Here is a 14,484-nt window from a genome sequence, read left to right on the forward strand (position 1 = left end):
TCTGTAGATATCTAAAAAAATCATCAGATCCCAAGTCATGTTTACTCCTCAAGAGATTTATTCTAAAGACACTTCTTCAGCTGAGAATCTAAAGGTAGAAACACACAGACGCTGCAGCTTTTACTTGCAAGGGCATGATCACAGATGCTCCCACCAGAGTGGGGCCTGTGATGTGCGCTCTGTTCTTGCACTTGTCTTTATTTATATACAAACGTAATACAACAGTGAATACATCTATTCATAGGCAGAGGGATGTTAGTGTGTAGGGAGTGTGTGTGTGGTTCTCTTCTTGTTAGTGCAGATAAAGTGTCCAGCTCTCCTCTTCCTGGCAGGAGTGAAATAATCACAGCTGGTTCAGCTTTTATCGCTGTGAGGAAGAATTTATCAAATCTAAGTCATCAAAAGGTCATCATGCAGTATTCTGTCACATGCAAACTTATATCACTCAAAGCTTATACTGACTGCTAAGTACAATTTTATATTGACAAACTGAAGGAGGAACACACTGAGAAAAAAAAGGAACAAAAAAGGGCAGCTCTTGGATTTACGTGAGCATCTCGCGTGTGTTTAACACGATTGCCTCAGGCTTTAAAGATCTGTACGAAATTCAACTTCATTGCATCAAATACAGGAAATCATAGCTTTCCTGTATTTCCTCCATTGTTGGCATGCTGGTTAGTGCTGTTGCTCCACAGTAAGAAGCTCCTGGGCTCAAGGCCACAGTCTGGCTAGTTTGCAGTGGTTTCTCTCTGGGTATTCTGGTTTCCAGTGTGAGAGGAAAAGTCAGGCAGTTATTAGAGCTAGGTTAACTGATGATTCTAAATTATCCATGAATGTAAACGGCTGTGTGTTTCTATCTGATAGACTGGTGAGCTGTCCGGGGTGTACCCTGCCTGGTAACCTATCACTTCAGGGTTATTTCCCGGCCCTGCTGCAACCAGGATAAAGATAGGAGGATGGTAGTTGTTGTAGACCCCTTCAATTTTTATGGTAACCAGGATCTAGACTTGATACTGAGACAAAAACGGTGCCGACTTTAGGATTAGTGAATGTCCACAACAATTCACCCAGCCTGTAGAAGAAGGGTGGAGGTTTTGTCTTGCTTTGTTTTGTGTTTGCAGGAGCAGAAGGATGACAGAGACTAAAGGGGGAGGCTGTAGCTTCACATGAGTGTGAGCTGCAGACTGAACCCTTTGGTTGCTAATGTTGAGTCACTGATGTTTGCATTAAGAAAATTGTGTTTTATTAGCTGTGTTTTAATTAAGGTATCACATTATATTGTTGGGAATGTTAAATGCTAAAGTGAAGAAAAGCTTTGATTTCACTCATGACTGAACATGTTATTATTAACCATAGCAGGCCACTGTAAAGAGTCAATTAGCTTTTATAGAGGGAAAAAAGGCCAAAAACTCTGTTAATACCTATGAATAACAGGCAATGATAGACTTGTCACATTCAAAATAGAGATATGTAATAACAAACACGAGTCCGTGTCATTTAGGTTCTCCATTGAAATAGTCAATCATTTAGAAAAGTAGAATATATATGTCTCAACGCTGTTTCTCAATAATATTAAAAACCTAAAAACTATTGTTGTGGAAGATAGAAGTCACTGTGACAGCCCTCTGACTGTGGAGGACGTTTGTAATCCTATTTCTGCACTTAAGGCCAACAAATCTCCCGGCACAGATGGTTTGACTGCAGAGTTTTATGAATCATTTTCTAATCTCCTGGCTCCGTTCTTACTGCAGCTTTTCATAGGAAGTGTAGAGAATAACATCCTCCCTCCTACTCTTACTCAGGGTCTCATAACACTTATTCCAAAGCCAAACAAAGACTTACTTCTTATTGATAATTGGAGACCCATCTGTCTGCTCAATGATGACTATGAGATTATGGCTTTAGTACTTGCTAACAGAATGAAAGAGTTCTTGGACACAATTATGGATGAGACACAATCAGGCTTTATGAGAAACAGACACCTTTCTAAGAACAATCCGTCCAGCCCTTAGTGTTATTAGTGATTTCTCTGAGGCATCTGGTTTATGTCTAAATCTTAAAAACATGTGAATTACTAGCAATTAAAGGCTGCACTGCAAATGCTCTCTGTAACATTTCTGTTAAACAAGAAGTCACACACCCAGGACTGTTAATATCCAAAGACCAAAAGTCAAGATGCTCGTCAAACTTGTCAAACAGTGTTGGGGAATTCTCTTTTTTTTTTTTTTTTTTTAACGATCAGAAATGCTTTTATTTCTCAATGTATACGTTTTAAACAGTCATCGTAATTTCTCTTTTTTTATCAGCCATAGTAGACATGTCCAACTGGGACTTAACCCACATATGGTTGCTGGAGTCTATCCCAGCTATCACAGGGTGAGAAGCACCATACAATCTTAGCAGTTGCAGGTTTAACCATTCATGCTCACATTCACACCACATCAGTTTAGAACCACAATATAACCTATTATGTCAGCATTGAGGGCAGGCTGGGGGGTTTGTACCATTTTCTCTCCAGGAAGCTTTGGGTGGTTCCTTCCGGTGGAGCTACCTTCCTGGGCTTTCTGTTCCCTGCATCTGGAAGTAATAATTCATTAGAGACCTCCATATTTAAGGACCGGTTGTGGCCGTGATTTTCTGGCAAACTGTTATACCTACCTTCATGAATTTATGATCCACCTGCTCAACCACCAGAAGAACTCTCCTGTTTCTCTTTTTTTCACTTTCCCACTCTCAACTGGCCCTGCTTCCTGCACCTTCCACATTGCTCCCCACCTCTGTGAGACTCAATATGCTCTGGACCCAAACCACCATGCTCTTTACCCTGCTCCAGAACCCAGCCTGCCCACAGACCTACCTCCTCTCTTCCTCCACTCTGGGAGCCACAAATCCTCCCAGACCCCCAGCATCCGACTCCTCTCCCTTCACTACTGCACCTCTTGAAAAAAATAAAATAGCTCCAACAGAAAGACTCAAACAAGGTGATGTGGCATGGAAAGCTTCCAAAGGTTGCATGAAAACTGAGTAAATTAAAATAATTTACTGCAGTTCTAACTGTAAAAAAATCATCAGTAGAAAAAACACAACTCTGCTAAGATTAACACACATCTATATAAAGCAGGAAAACATCAGTAAATCATTTTTATCTTTCAATAAGGGGATGGGAAAGTCTCACATTAGGATGCGCTAGTTACTGTTTTCTACTGAATACATTTTTAGAAATTGTGACCTGAATATTATTTTGCTGAATGTCTTTAACCGAATGACTGACTTTCCTGTATTTTTCTTTCGTTTCATTCCTCGCCTCAGCTCTCACACCAAAAGAAACCAATGATCATTTTATGACAGTTAAAAATAGAATAATGGTGGACACAAATTGCAACGTGATTGGAGAATAATGTGCTCAATTATTTGTGTGTGTGCGTTTTAAAATACATGAACACAAAAAGTGGGTAAGACATCTTTTCTGAGAGTGTATCTTTCAAAGGTCTCTAGAAAACATCAGTGGGTACTTCTAGTGTTGGGTGGTTATCCTTCAACTTGAGGGTATTAACTGTTAAACATTATGGTGTTAAGGTTAGGACAATGTGCTTGATTTTTTTTTTTTTTTGTGTCCCGTTTGGATCTTTAGCATCAGAATTGTTGTCTTAAGGCCAAGAAAGATGCCAAGCGGATTTATTTTACCAAGTGGATCATCATGGCCTTGCCATATTGGTCCATTTGATTGACCTTTATTATAATTATGAATTTATTTTATTTTCAGTTGCTACAAACGGGACAGACATGACTGGGGGATAGGACAGGGAGAAAGAATGAAAGAAAGAGGGAGAGAAAGAAAACCAAAGGGGAGAAGAGACGGTGAGAAGGGGGGGAAGAGAGAAAAAACAAACACCTGGGTCACCTGTATGGAGAAAAAAAACAGAAGAGAAAGCAAACAACAAAGAGCAACATAATAAAAAAACAGCACCATCACAATAAACTAGCTAGCAGTAGATAACAGAAGATACTAAATAATAAACGATATTGTGCAGCACGCAAGATAGACAGCGCACAATGTGCTTTGAGGCAGCAGCCAAGAAAGCTGTAGTCCGCGTCTGTGAATACCTGTGTGCACACCTGTGTGGATCAGCATGCTTGTATTCCAAAGGTTTCTCCATGTAACGATCTGCTAGAGGGTGTGGGGGGGCCACAGCCCCGTCCTCCAGGGCATGAAGCAGGTATGGAGGAGATCAAAACTCGAGACATCCAGAGGCCCCCAGAACACAAGAGACCAAGGAAGACCAACAGAGGGGCAGCCGCGCCACTGTCCCAGTAAGAGCTGAGGAGAGTCCCAGATGAGGGCTCACTCAGCAGCCGCGGAGCAGAAGCCAGGGGGAGTCGCAGTGACGCGCCCGTGAGCTCCGCCGGCAGCCAGCTGTGCCTGAGTGACCGAGCCCCAGGCCGAGAGGCCGGGGGCACCCCACCTCCGAAGTGGCCCGAGCGAGCCCCAGGCTCCAGGCCCCGATAAGCGGTCACCAGGGAGTGAGCCGGTGTGTACCTGGACGCCCACCCCCACCCCCACACACAAAGAACCACCAACGCACCGATGTCTGAGGGAGTCCGCCACCGGCAGGGGAAGTGGTGGTAGGGAATTCTCAATGGTGCTTGGTGCCATACCCTCAGGGACTTTAATGTTATATAAAAACACTGACAGCTCAATATCTGCCTCAGTCACTCTCCCTGATCCAGCTGAGTCAGCAGTGGGAAAAATCTGCTTTTCACAGGAACTTGGTAACAGCAATAAGAGAATACGTAGTTTATTCCAAGAAGATATCGTCTCTCTCCCATATATAGAATATCTTACTGGAACCGACATGTTCCAGATATCACCTGGAAGACAGTCTGGATGATCCCATAAATATCTAGTTGTGAACAAGGTGAAGGAAATCTCATATAAAATTCTTCATAAATGTGACCCAGCCAGTCACTATATGGTAACATTTAAAAGAGACATAAATACTAATTGAACTTTCTGTGGGGATCATCCAGAAACTGTGGCACATCTCTTTTGGTTCCTCTACACAGAGATTCTGGAAGAATTTAGCAGTTTTGTTATTGTCTATATTTTAAGGGAGTTTTCTTTACGATGGAAAATGTTTTATTCTGTTTCTTTAAGGTCCCCAGGAAGAATGATAAATGTTTTTTTTATAAAAAATTTGTTAATACTTTTAGCTATTTTATATCCATAAATGTAAGTTTATTAATAAAACACCATATTTCTGCCGTTTTATAAGGATATGAATTGTACATACAATCAATTTCAGACTCAACCAACAAAAAGCCTCTCAGAACAATATTTATATGTAGATTTTTTTCGCCTCCTCATATCATCATTTTTTTACTCCTGGTTCTGTATGTTCATGTTCTGTTCTTTTGTAAACTTCATCTGTTTGTATGTTGTATACTCATTGTGTTTCAATAAAGTTCGATTTAAAAAAAGGTACGTTCTAAACGAAGCTTCAGACGTCACTGATCACGTGACTCTGGCCAAACGAATCAAGCCTCGACACGGTGCTTCTGAAGCAGCGCGTTGATCTTTCTGACACACGCACCGGAGCGTCAGCTTCAAGCGGACCATCGCTACGTCTCACATCTAAAGGTGTCAAGGTAACTTTGAACTGAGTTCAGTCAATCTGGAGTTTTTCCAAGTTTTCTGTTGCTCTCTGTGAGAGAAGAGCGTTAAAGGCGGGGCTCTCCAGAGTCCAGCAAAACAGGAAACCACAGCTGGGTGTGTGTAAGTGTGCAAACCAATAGAATGCATCGTGGTGGGGGGGGGGGGCATCACGGGCAAGAAAAAAATAAAAGAATCGGTCGTACCCATGCTTCCCCGACGTCATGCCAGCGCATATTGGGAAATTCGTAGGCACCGATCGGTTTTCTATCAGCCATTTGCTGGGAGTAAGGGCGCCCTCCGTTTGCGAGGTGCGCCTGCTGCTGGCGGCACAGGGAGGAGAGGGCGGGGCGGCGGGGAGTCTCTGGCTGGCTGGAGCGGCATCTAATAACCAACTCGCAAAACAAAATAAAAACAACAAACAGATATTATGATACAGACTTATAATCTGCACCCATGTTTTTTCTACATTCTATAAAGTGAGCGCGAGAGCCCTCGGTGCGCCTGCGCGCTGCTGAAGTCAAAGTAAACTTTATTGTCATCTCCGCTACAGACAGTCCAGCATATAGAGACGAGACGACGAGGCTGCAGTTACAGCGGTGCAAGTAAACAAACAATAAATATAAGAAGAGTAAGAAAATAAATCTACACTTTAGGACTCGGGGTAAAGGATCAATAACAATTTAAATTTATAATTTACAGTTTGATGATTTAAAGTCTCACACAACCCGTCAAAAGGGGCGGGGCCGGCTGCTTCCAAGTAGAGCACATTTCATTTATAATGATGTAAATCCAAGCCCATCATGGATTCACGATCTGAATCCTGGGTTGTGTGAAATCCCAGAAATCAACCTTAGACAAAGTGAATCTGTGAACTAAGGTGTAGGTCTGTTAGGTTAATTGTGCTGATCCTCGGGTTGGGGGATTTGTGTTTGTACTGGAGCGCAAAATTCAAACCAATGGAAGATGGACAACAAAAGTTCAAAGCCATCAGGTGCTCAGTTTATGTATTTATTTTTGGCCTGCATCAGTAAGAAATGCCAAATTATATACACAAAGTTACAGGAATCACCACTCCTGTTATTCATGATGATTTCAGTAACATCACATAATAACATGTAACATCCTGTAAGCACAGTCTGCCTGTGTCTTTTCTCTGCAAATGAACATTTTCAGCCAATATAGGTAATACATCAACATGGCTGCCGTGGCTAAGTTAGGAATATTTATAATGTCATTTCAAAACTTGCATATGATCTGCAATTTGTAGCAGATCTACTGACTGTCACAGCAGCTGGAGCAGTCTCAAATGCAGGTCAGTCCACTGCTGCCCCCTGTGGCCAAGTGCCATAGCTACTGCTGGATGAACTCGTGACACATCTGCACCTGTTTCTATGAACACATTGAGTCTGAGTGGCTGCACTTACACTGGTGCATTCAAACATATTGAAAGATGGCAGCAATGTGGATTGTCAAGACTCAAACCAACCGTTGAGCAAAGACAGCAGGATCACTTGTTTCTGTTTGTTATACAGCCAGATTTACTCGTGACACACATGTGCAGCTGCTTTATCACCTATTCTGAATTTGTTTCAAGCACAATACATTTGTTACACATGTTGGGATATTGTGTTTGTTTTAAATGTTATATACCTGTGTGGTATGTGACTTGTGTTGCCATGACGCCAGGTCTCTCTTGGAAATGAGATTTTTAATCTCAATGAGATTTTTTTTTACCTGGATAAATAAAGGACTAATTTGTAACTTTCAGTGTTTTCCGGTCTTCCAAAAGAAAAAAAACCTTCAACTACATGACATGCAGTTGTGTATTTGTTTTCACCTTATCACACACTTGAAGTTTTACAAATCCCCACTTCTTTAGTGAATATCATTTCAGTCTCAGACAACCTCGTTTCTCTTACAGAGGTTGAATGCACCTTCTGCGGATGGCGGTACCACACAGTGTGCGTGGACTTCCCCTGCACAGAAGGCAACTACAAATGCTGTGAATGCTAAATAAACAGAAACAAATGATCCCTGTTGTCTTTGCTTGATGATTGGTTTGAGTCTTGACAATCCACATTGCTGGCGTTGCATCTTTCAATGCCAGCAATGGCAGGTATCAGTGCTCAAACCTTTTGTGTTTGTTTCCAACAAGTTGCCCACCTCGGGAAACAAAAATGTGTTCTTTTACTTGTCAGATGAACATATGAGCCACTTTGACTCTTCAGTGCAGTGTGGAGCCTAACAAAGATCTGTTTTGTGTCCCAGCTGATCAGCAGGAGGAGGAGAGTCTGACGGAGCAGCAGAGGAACATTTTCAGCTACTTGGACTCAGCTCAGCCACTACAGAGGAAACAATGAGCTCAACACAGAAGGTGACAGACAGAGCAGGACCATATGACCAAAGATATTTATCACCATATACATTTGAACATTTGCCATAACGATGTAGCTGACGATAGAATTGACACCAGACAAAATACTTTACAGCTGCACAACTTTATTAAAAAGCCATCAATGTATTTTCACTGAAACAAGCAGCTGTTGTTTATGTGCATTAAAGTTATATAAAAATGTAACAGTGCAAATGCAAATTCCTCGCTGACAGTTTAACCAAAAGGCGTTTCCAGTGGAAACTGGCCGACACATCCTGAGCATAACCATGTATAATATCCACTAAACTTCAGAAGAGGTTATACAGTCGTGGCCAAAAGGTTTGAGAATTGCATAAATATTGGAACCTGGAGAAGTTGCTGCTTAAGTTTTTATAATAGCATTTTGCCTGCACTCCAGAATGTTATGAGGAGTGATCAGATGAACTGCATCGTCCTTCTTTGCCATGAAAACGAACTTAATCCCCAAAAAGCCTTACCACTGCATTTCATTGCTGTCATCAAAGGACCTGCTGAGACCATTTCAGTGATCGTCTTCTTAACTCAGGTGAGAATGTTGGCGAGCACGAGGCTGGAGATCATCATGGCTGTATCCCGATTCAGGTTCTGCAGCTTTAAAGTCCTCAAGGGCCGCGTACTCAAAGACCGCTAAGGCCGAAGTGCGAGGCTCGTAGGCTCGTGAAATGGGACGTCTAGCCTCCGTCGCGCTGCCCAGGTTGCCTAGCAACCATGATACTAACAGCTGGAAACGTTTCATACAGCTTTGTTTGACAGAAATGAAGGAGAACATATTTAGTTCATTTGTTTCTACATGAGCTCTGTGTGATTTGATGAGTATCTGAGGCTGAGACCACAGGACTGTGAAACATGATTGTTGGGCTTCATTTCTGTGCTGAACAGTCGTTTAAGATTAGCTGTAAATAACAATTAGCTGATGTTGTTCATGAGACTAAAGTCATCTCACTGTGGTAATGTAAATATAATATGGCCAATATTATAGTTATTATATTAATCACTTCACTCACAGACAAGTATCTGTGACAGTGTGTATACAGATGTATCATATATAAGAGACAAATATTGTTCATTTAATATGTTGGTACTAAATTTGGCTCATTGCTTACATATATGTGTAAAAGCAAATGTAGGAGCTGTGATAACTGTGTCTGATAGAATGAAGAGTAGACTGATATATGAAATATTCCTTTATTGGGTGAGAAAATCAGACCATGTCATAACTGCTGTAAGTCACACAGAATAGACATCAGAGCCTTAAACAGGCTGACGTCTGCTAAATGGGTCAAACTGGGCAGAAAGTCTACAAACACATAACATCCTTATAGAATATGATGTAACACTATAGATCAACTTAGCTCAGAATATATAAAGCATATAAACAGTTACAGCAATATGATGCAACACACACAGCAGCTACTGATCCAAAATACTCAAAGCTTCATAGAACTGAAACCAACATTTATTTTTAGCTCCATTCTGCTGCTGATACAGACTTTAGGTTTCTGAACATTAAACTTGTTGCTGCCTTTCATAGTGTGTAACTTGAAGGCCCTGAGTACTCTGAGTACTTTCTCCCACACTGGAAACACTGGGATGATCACATTATGTGAACATTACCTAATAAGACTGATTCAGCACAGACAGTTATGTTAAACTTTCCTAGCAGTCCTTCACAAACAGGGAACAGTCTGTCTATTCTCTCCATCTGTCAGCTGCTGCTGGCTCTTCCTCCTCCTCTTCCTCACACACTGCTGAGTTTGTCCTGGTGGATCATCAGGGGTGCAAAGCCTCACAGATGATGTGCAGCAGTGGGTCCCTCAGTCTGTCCTCACTCTGGACACTTGCAGTCGTCACACATGGAAATCAAATGTGTGATAAGCTGCAGGATTCAAACACAAGTGTAACTTATAAACACACGTTCATACTTTTATTCCACAATCAGAGAGAAAGAAACAGAGAGAGAGTGCAGGACAGACAGACAGGTGACAGTCTCAGGTGTACACACTGCTACACAACAGCACAGAGAAGCAGGATTTAGTGTTTGTGTTATTACGAGTGTAAACAAGAAGAGTTCCAGATGGTGCAGTGGACACATGTGTGACTGCTGTGATTAAAGCATCTTTCTTTCAGCTTAACGAGTGAACCGTCAGCTCGTTCAAACACACGTTAAAGTGCGTTTGGCTCGACACCACCGAACAGAGGCAGCAATATAACACAGCTAACATTAACAGTGCAGTGAATCCTGCTTGTGCCGTGATGTTCAGGACTGCAAACCGAGCAGCATCACTGACTTTCAGCTTGTTGTGTTTGTGGATATATGACTGACTTTAATTATCCACAAAATCATCACATTCTCTGTCAGATTAAGGTCGACTATTGAACGGCGTATATTTAAAGGCTTTAAAACCAAGTTAACGCTGAAAGTACAAACATCACTAATGTCACATAACTCTGCCGACAAGGCATAGCTATGGCTATGAAATGCTCTTTGTGTATCACTTCTTCATTATGAAAGATGTCATTAATGCACTAGTAATGTCTCATCTGGAGTATTGTTCAATCATTTGGTCAGCAGCTAATAAGACAGATCTTAACAGACTTCAGTTAGTCCAGAATAAGGCGTCCAGATTAGTGTGAAGATGTTCATACTATACTAATATTGATAAAATGCATAATAACCTTTCTTGGCTTCCTGTACAGGCTAAAATATTCTATGGCTTACTTGTAGTTCTAAAGAAAGCAATTCTGTTAAACACACCACATTTATTCTGCTCAGCTGCAGTATCCAGATGAAATACATCATCATATTACACAGTTTTCAACAAGCTGCAATTTAGTAAATGCTCGAGTTAAAAGTAACGTTTTGTAAAACTGTTACATTTAGAGCAACTTTTAAGTGGAATAAGTTGCCTTAAAAAATTAGAGAATTATTCAAAACTTCAATGAGCACTTAAAAGCCGATTTACAGAGCTTTTAGTTGTTGTAAATATTGTAAGACATGATTTGTTTTTGAAATTTGTGTAATGTGCCTCAATGTTATTGATATTATTATTATTGATTGCTTATATTTGAACAATTGTGAAACCTCACTGTGGATGTAAGAGTGCAATTATGTGGATATCTTGAATCCACTTTATTGTGTAATATTATATGTGAGTATTTGACGGAAGACGAGCAACATCTGTTGTGGAAGCTAACGGGGTTCCTTTAGAATAAACAAACATAGGATTTATTATCACTGAATAATTCTGTATAAATCTATACAAATTATAGAAATATGTAACAGGAAACAACAAAATAATCTAAATTATAAAATAATGTGTGTGTGTGTGTGTGTGTGTGTGTGTGTGTGTGTGTGTGTGTGCATGATTTTAGTGTTTGAACAGTCATGAATTATCTTTAACAGCAGGTTGGATGTAATGTGTTAGAACTACCAGCAGGTGGGGATAAGAGACCTTTAAGGTGTTTGGTGCCACGCTCCACCTTCAGGTTTAAAACTAGTGTTAATGGAGTTTGAAGGCTGAGTTTGTTCCACGACTGCATTTCACTCACTGCCTCTGTTTGTATCTCTGTCACTGCAGGACCAACATGGAGCCAGAAGTCAGCGCTCTCAGGAGGCCGACAAACCTCACAGAAGAAAGGGAGAGAAAAAACACACCTGTGACGAGTGTGGGATGGAGTTTACTCTGAAGGCTTCACTAAAACAGCATCAGGTCATCCACACTGGAGAGAGACCGTTCAGCTGTGAACAGTGTGGAAAGTCTTTTTCCTGGATGCGTTGCCTAAAAACACACCAACTCATCCACAGTGGAGTTAAAGCGTACAGCTGTGATCAGTGTGGCAGAGCTTTTACTCGCAGTAGCCACTTACAGAGGCATCTAGTTACCCACTCTGGAATTAAGGCATACAGCTGTGATCAGTGTGGCAGAGCTTTTACTCACAGTAGCAGCTTACAGAGTCATCTAGTTACCCACTCTGGAATTAAGGCATACAGCTGTGATCAGTGTGGCAGAGCTTTTACTCACAGTAGCAGCTTACAGAGTCATCTAGTTACCCACTCTGGAATTAAGCCATACAGCTGTGATCAGTGTGGCAGAGCTTTTACTCGCAGTAGCCACTTACAGAGGCATCTAGTTACCCACTCTGGAATTAAGCCATACAGCTGTGATCAGTGTGGCAGAGCTTTTACTCGCAGTAGCCACTTACAGAGTCATCTAGTTACCCACTCTGGAATTAAGGCATACAGCTGTGATCAGTGTGGCAGAGCTTTTACTCGCAGTAGCCACTTACAGAGTCATCTAGTTACCCACTCTGGAATTAAGGCATACACCTGTGACGAGTGTGGGAAGGGTTTTACTGAGAAGGCTTCACTAAAACATCATCAGGTCATCCACACTGGAGAGAGACCGTTCAGCTGTGACTTGTGTGGAAAGTCTTTTTCCTTGAAGCGTTCCCTAAAAAGACACCAACTCATCCACAGTGGTGTTAAAGCGTACAGCTGTGATCAGTGTGGCAGAGCTTTTACTCGCAGTAGCAGCTTACAGAAGCATCTAGTTACCCACTCTGGAATTAAGGCATACAGCTGTGACATCTGTGGAAAAACTTTCAGCCAAAGAGGGCACCGAAATGAACACCTACGCATTCACACCAGACATGATGTGTACTGCTGTGAACAGTGTGGCAAATACTTTACAACAGACGCACAGTTACAACAACACATGTTTACCCACACTGAGGAGAGACCTTATCAATGTGACCTGTGTGAGAAGACTTTTAAATCTCCACGTCACCTGAGACAACACCAACAGATCCACACCAGAAAGAGACTCTACAAGTGCAGCTACTGTGAGGTATGTATTTATATTGTTATCTTGTCATTTTAGCCTGACTGTTTGGAACAACTCTGCTCATTAAACTGTGTTAGCATGTTAGCAATTCTACTGCATGGAAAAGCAGCTCTGAGTGATTATTCAGATTTTCCTTTCAGTTATGATTTTAGTATTACTGTAGTATTATGGTGGTAGTATTGTAGTTATTGCAGCCCAGTAAACTGAGTGTGTTAACTGAAACAGTCAAATGTAGTTGGACGTCTGCAGAGATGCTCTTTATTTCAGGCGACGTTCAGGATACAAATGTTGAAGGACTGACTTACACTGTCTTTGTGTCTTTGTTTAGAAGCAGAGCGACACAGATGGATCCAGTTCTCAACCCTGTCATCACTGTGGTGGTGGGAAAGACTTTCTTTGTGACCTCTGTGGAAAAACCTTCAGTCAGCAAAATACCCTAAAAGTACATCAACGTAGACACACTGGAGACAAACTGAAATACTGCAAAGAATGTGGGAGAAGCTTCCCCACATCAGGTGGATTAAAAACACATGAACTGATTCACAGTGGGGTTAAAAAGCACCTCTGTGATCAGTGTGGGTCATCCTTCACCACTGAAGGTGAACTTAAAAGACACAAACGAGTCCACACAGCAGAGAAACCACACAAGTGCAGACACTGTGAGAGAAGCTTCTCACATTCACATGGTCGTAACAGGCATGAACGTGCACACATGGAAGGAAACTACAGCTGTGACCAGTGTGACAAGAGCTTCAGGAATCTCAGTTCATACTCTGCACACAAACGATCCCACGTTACTAATAAACTGTTTCACTGTTACCAATGTGCCCAAACATTCACCTCATTGTCTGCTCTGTGCAAACATCAGCGCGATCACTCAGGGCTGAAATCACTCCCATCACTGGATCACAGTGAATCTGAAGACACAGAAAGATCCTCTGGTTTCTGTGTCAGACTCAAAAAGCTTGAGATCAGGCTCCACAGAGTTCAGATAGAATCATTTAAACTTGTGTTGAACTGAACTGGTTGCTGGGCTGAACTTCTACATAATACAGATCTACATGGGATCTTCTTTTCTGTTGTTTTACTGAGTCAGTTTTGTCCTTTTTTCTCTGTCCTGGTTTTGCTCGTCTGTAAATGATTGAAACTCAGTCAAATAGTTCATTGTTCTCCAGCAAAACGTTTTGGAAACTCATGTTTAACCTTTGAAACTCTGACATGTTTTAGCACACAAGGCTTCATCGGGGAGTTCACTCATGATTGGACCATGAGAACAAAGGTTTTTAGTTCTTTCAAAGAGAGTCTTGGAGATGTTTGATGTTTCTGTTTTTCTGAAACCACCTGAAAGAAAAACTATTTTTCTTGCTTTATGTAGTGTGGAAGTTTTTAATGTTTCTTCATCTGTGATGTTCTTGAATGTGTTCACGTGAAGATGGTACAAATAAACTGTCCTTTCAGCTTTAGCTCCTAATTTATTCATTATTTATGGATGTAGCACAGCAGCCGTCTCTTGATTAACACATGGAGGGCTCGGGATCTGATGGTGTCGTCTCCCTAATTTGCCCACTCAGTAA

The 14,484-nt window shown here is 41.4% G+C and overlaps 1 protein-coding gene across 2 annotated transcripts; it reads left to right on the forward strand.

Annotated features, from left to right (window-relative positions):
• The first annotated feature begins 5,375 nt into the window (after positions 1-5,375).
• LOC309704958 (uncharacterized protein) lies at positions 5,376-14,363 on the forward strand. 2 transcript variants are annotated; one of them, XM_082530495.1, is made up of 4 exons: positions 5,376-5,646; positions 7,922-8,027; positions 11,645-12,913; positions 13,239-14,363. In XM_082530495.1, the coding sequence occupies exons 2-4, from the start codon at positions 8,010-8,012 to the stop codon at positions 13,929-13,931; spliced, it is 1,980 nt and encodes a 659-aa protein (XP_082386621.1). In that variant the 5' UTR covers positions 5,376-5,646; positions 7,922-8,009; the 3' UTR covers positions 13,932-14,363. The 2 variants fall into 2 exon arrangements, with proteins under 2 accessions (XP_082386621.1, XP_082386622.1); XM_082530496.1 differs by having other exon boundaries at positions 13,242-14,363.
• Positions 14,364-14,484: the final 121 nt, after the last annotated feature.

Source organism: Aulonocara stuartgranti (assembly GCF_965226115.1).
Source record: "Aulonocara stuartgranti genome assembly, chromosome: 4".
Taxonomy (NCBI): Eukaryota; Metazoa; Chordata; class Actinopteri; order Cichliformes; family Cichlidae; genus Aulonocara; species Aulonocara stuartgranti.

Excerpts from the sequence above, each read along its gene's own strand:
- LOC309704958 (XM_082530495.1), top strand. Across the intron at positions 12,914-13,238 it reads ACAAGTGCAGCTACTGTGAG|AAGCAGAGCGACACAGATGG; the intron begins GTATGTATTTAT and ends GTCTTTGTTTAG.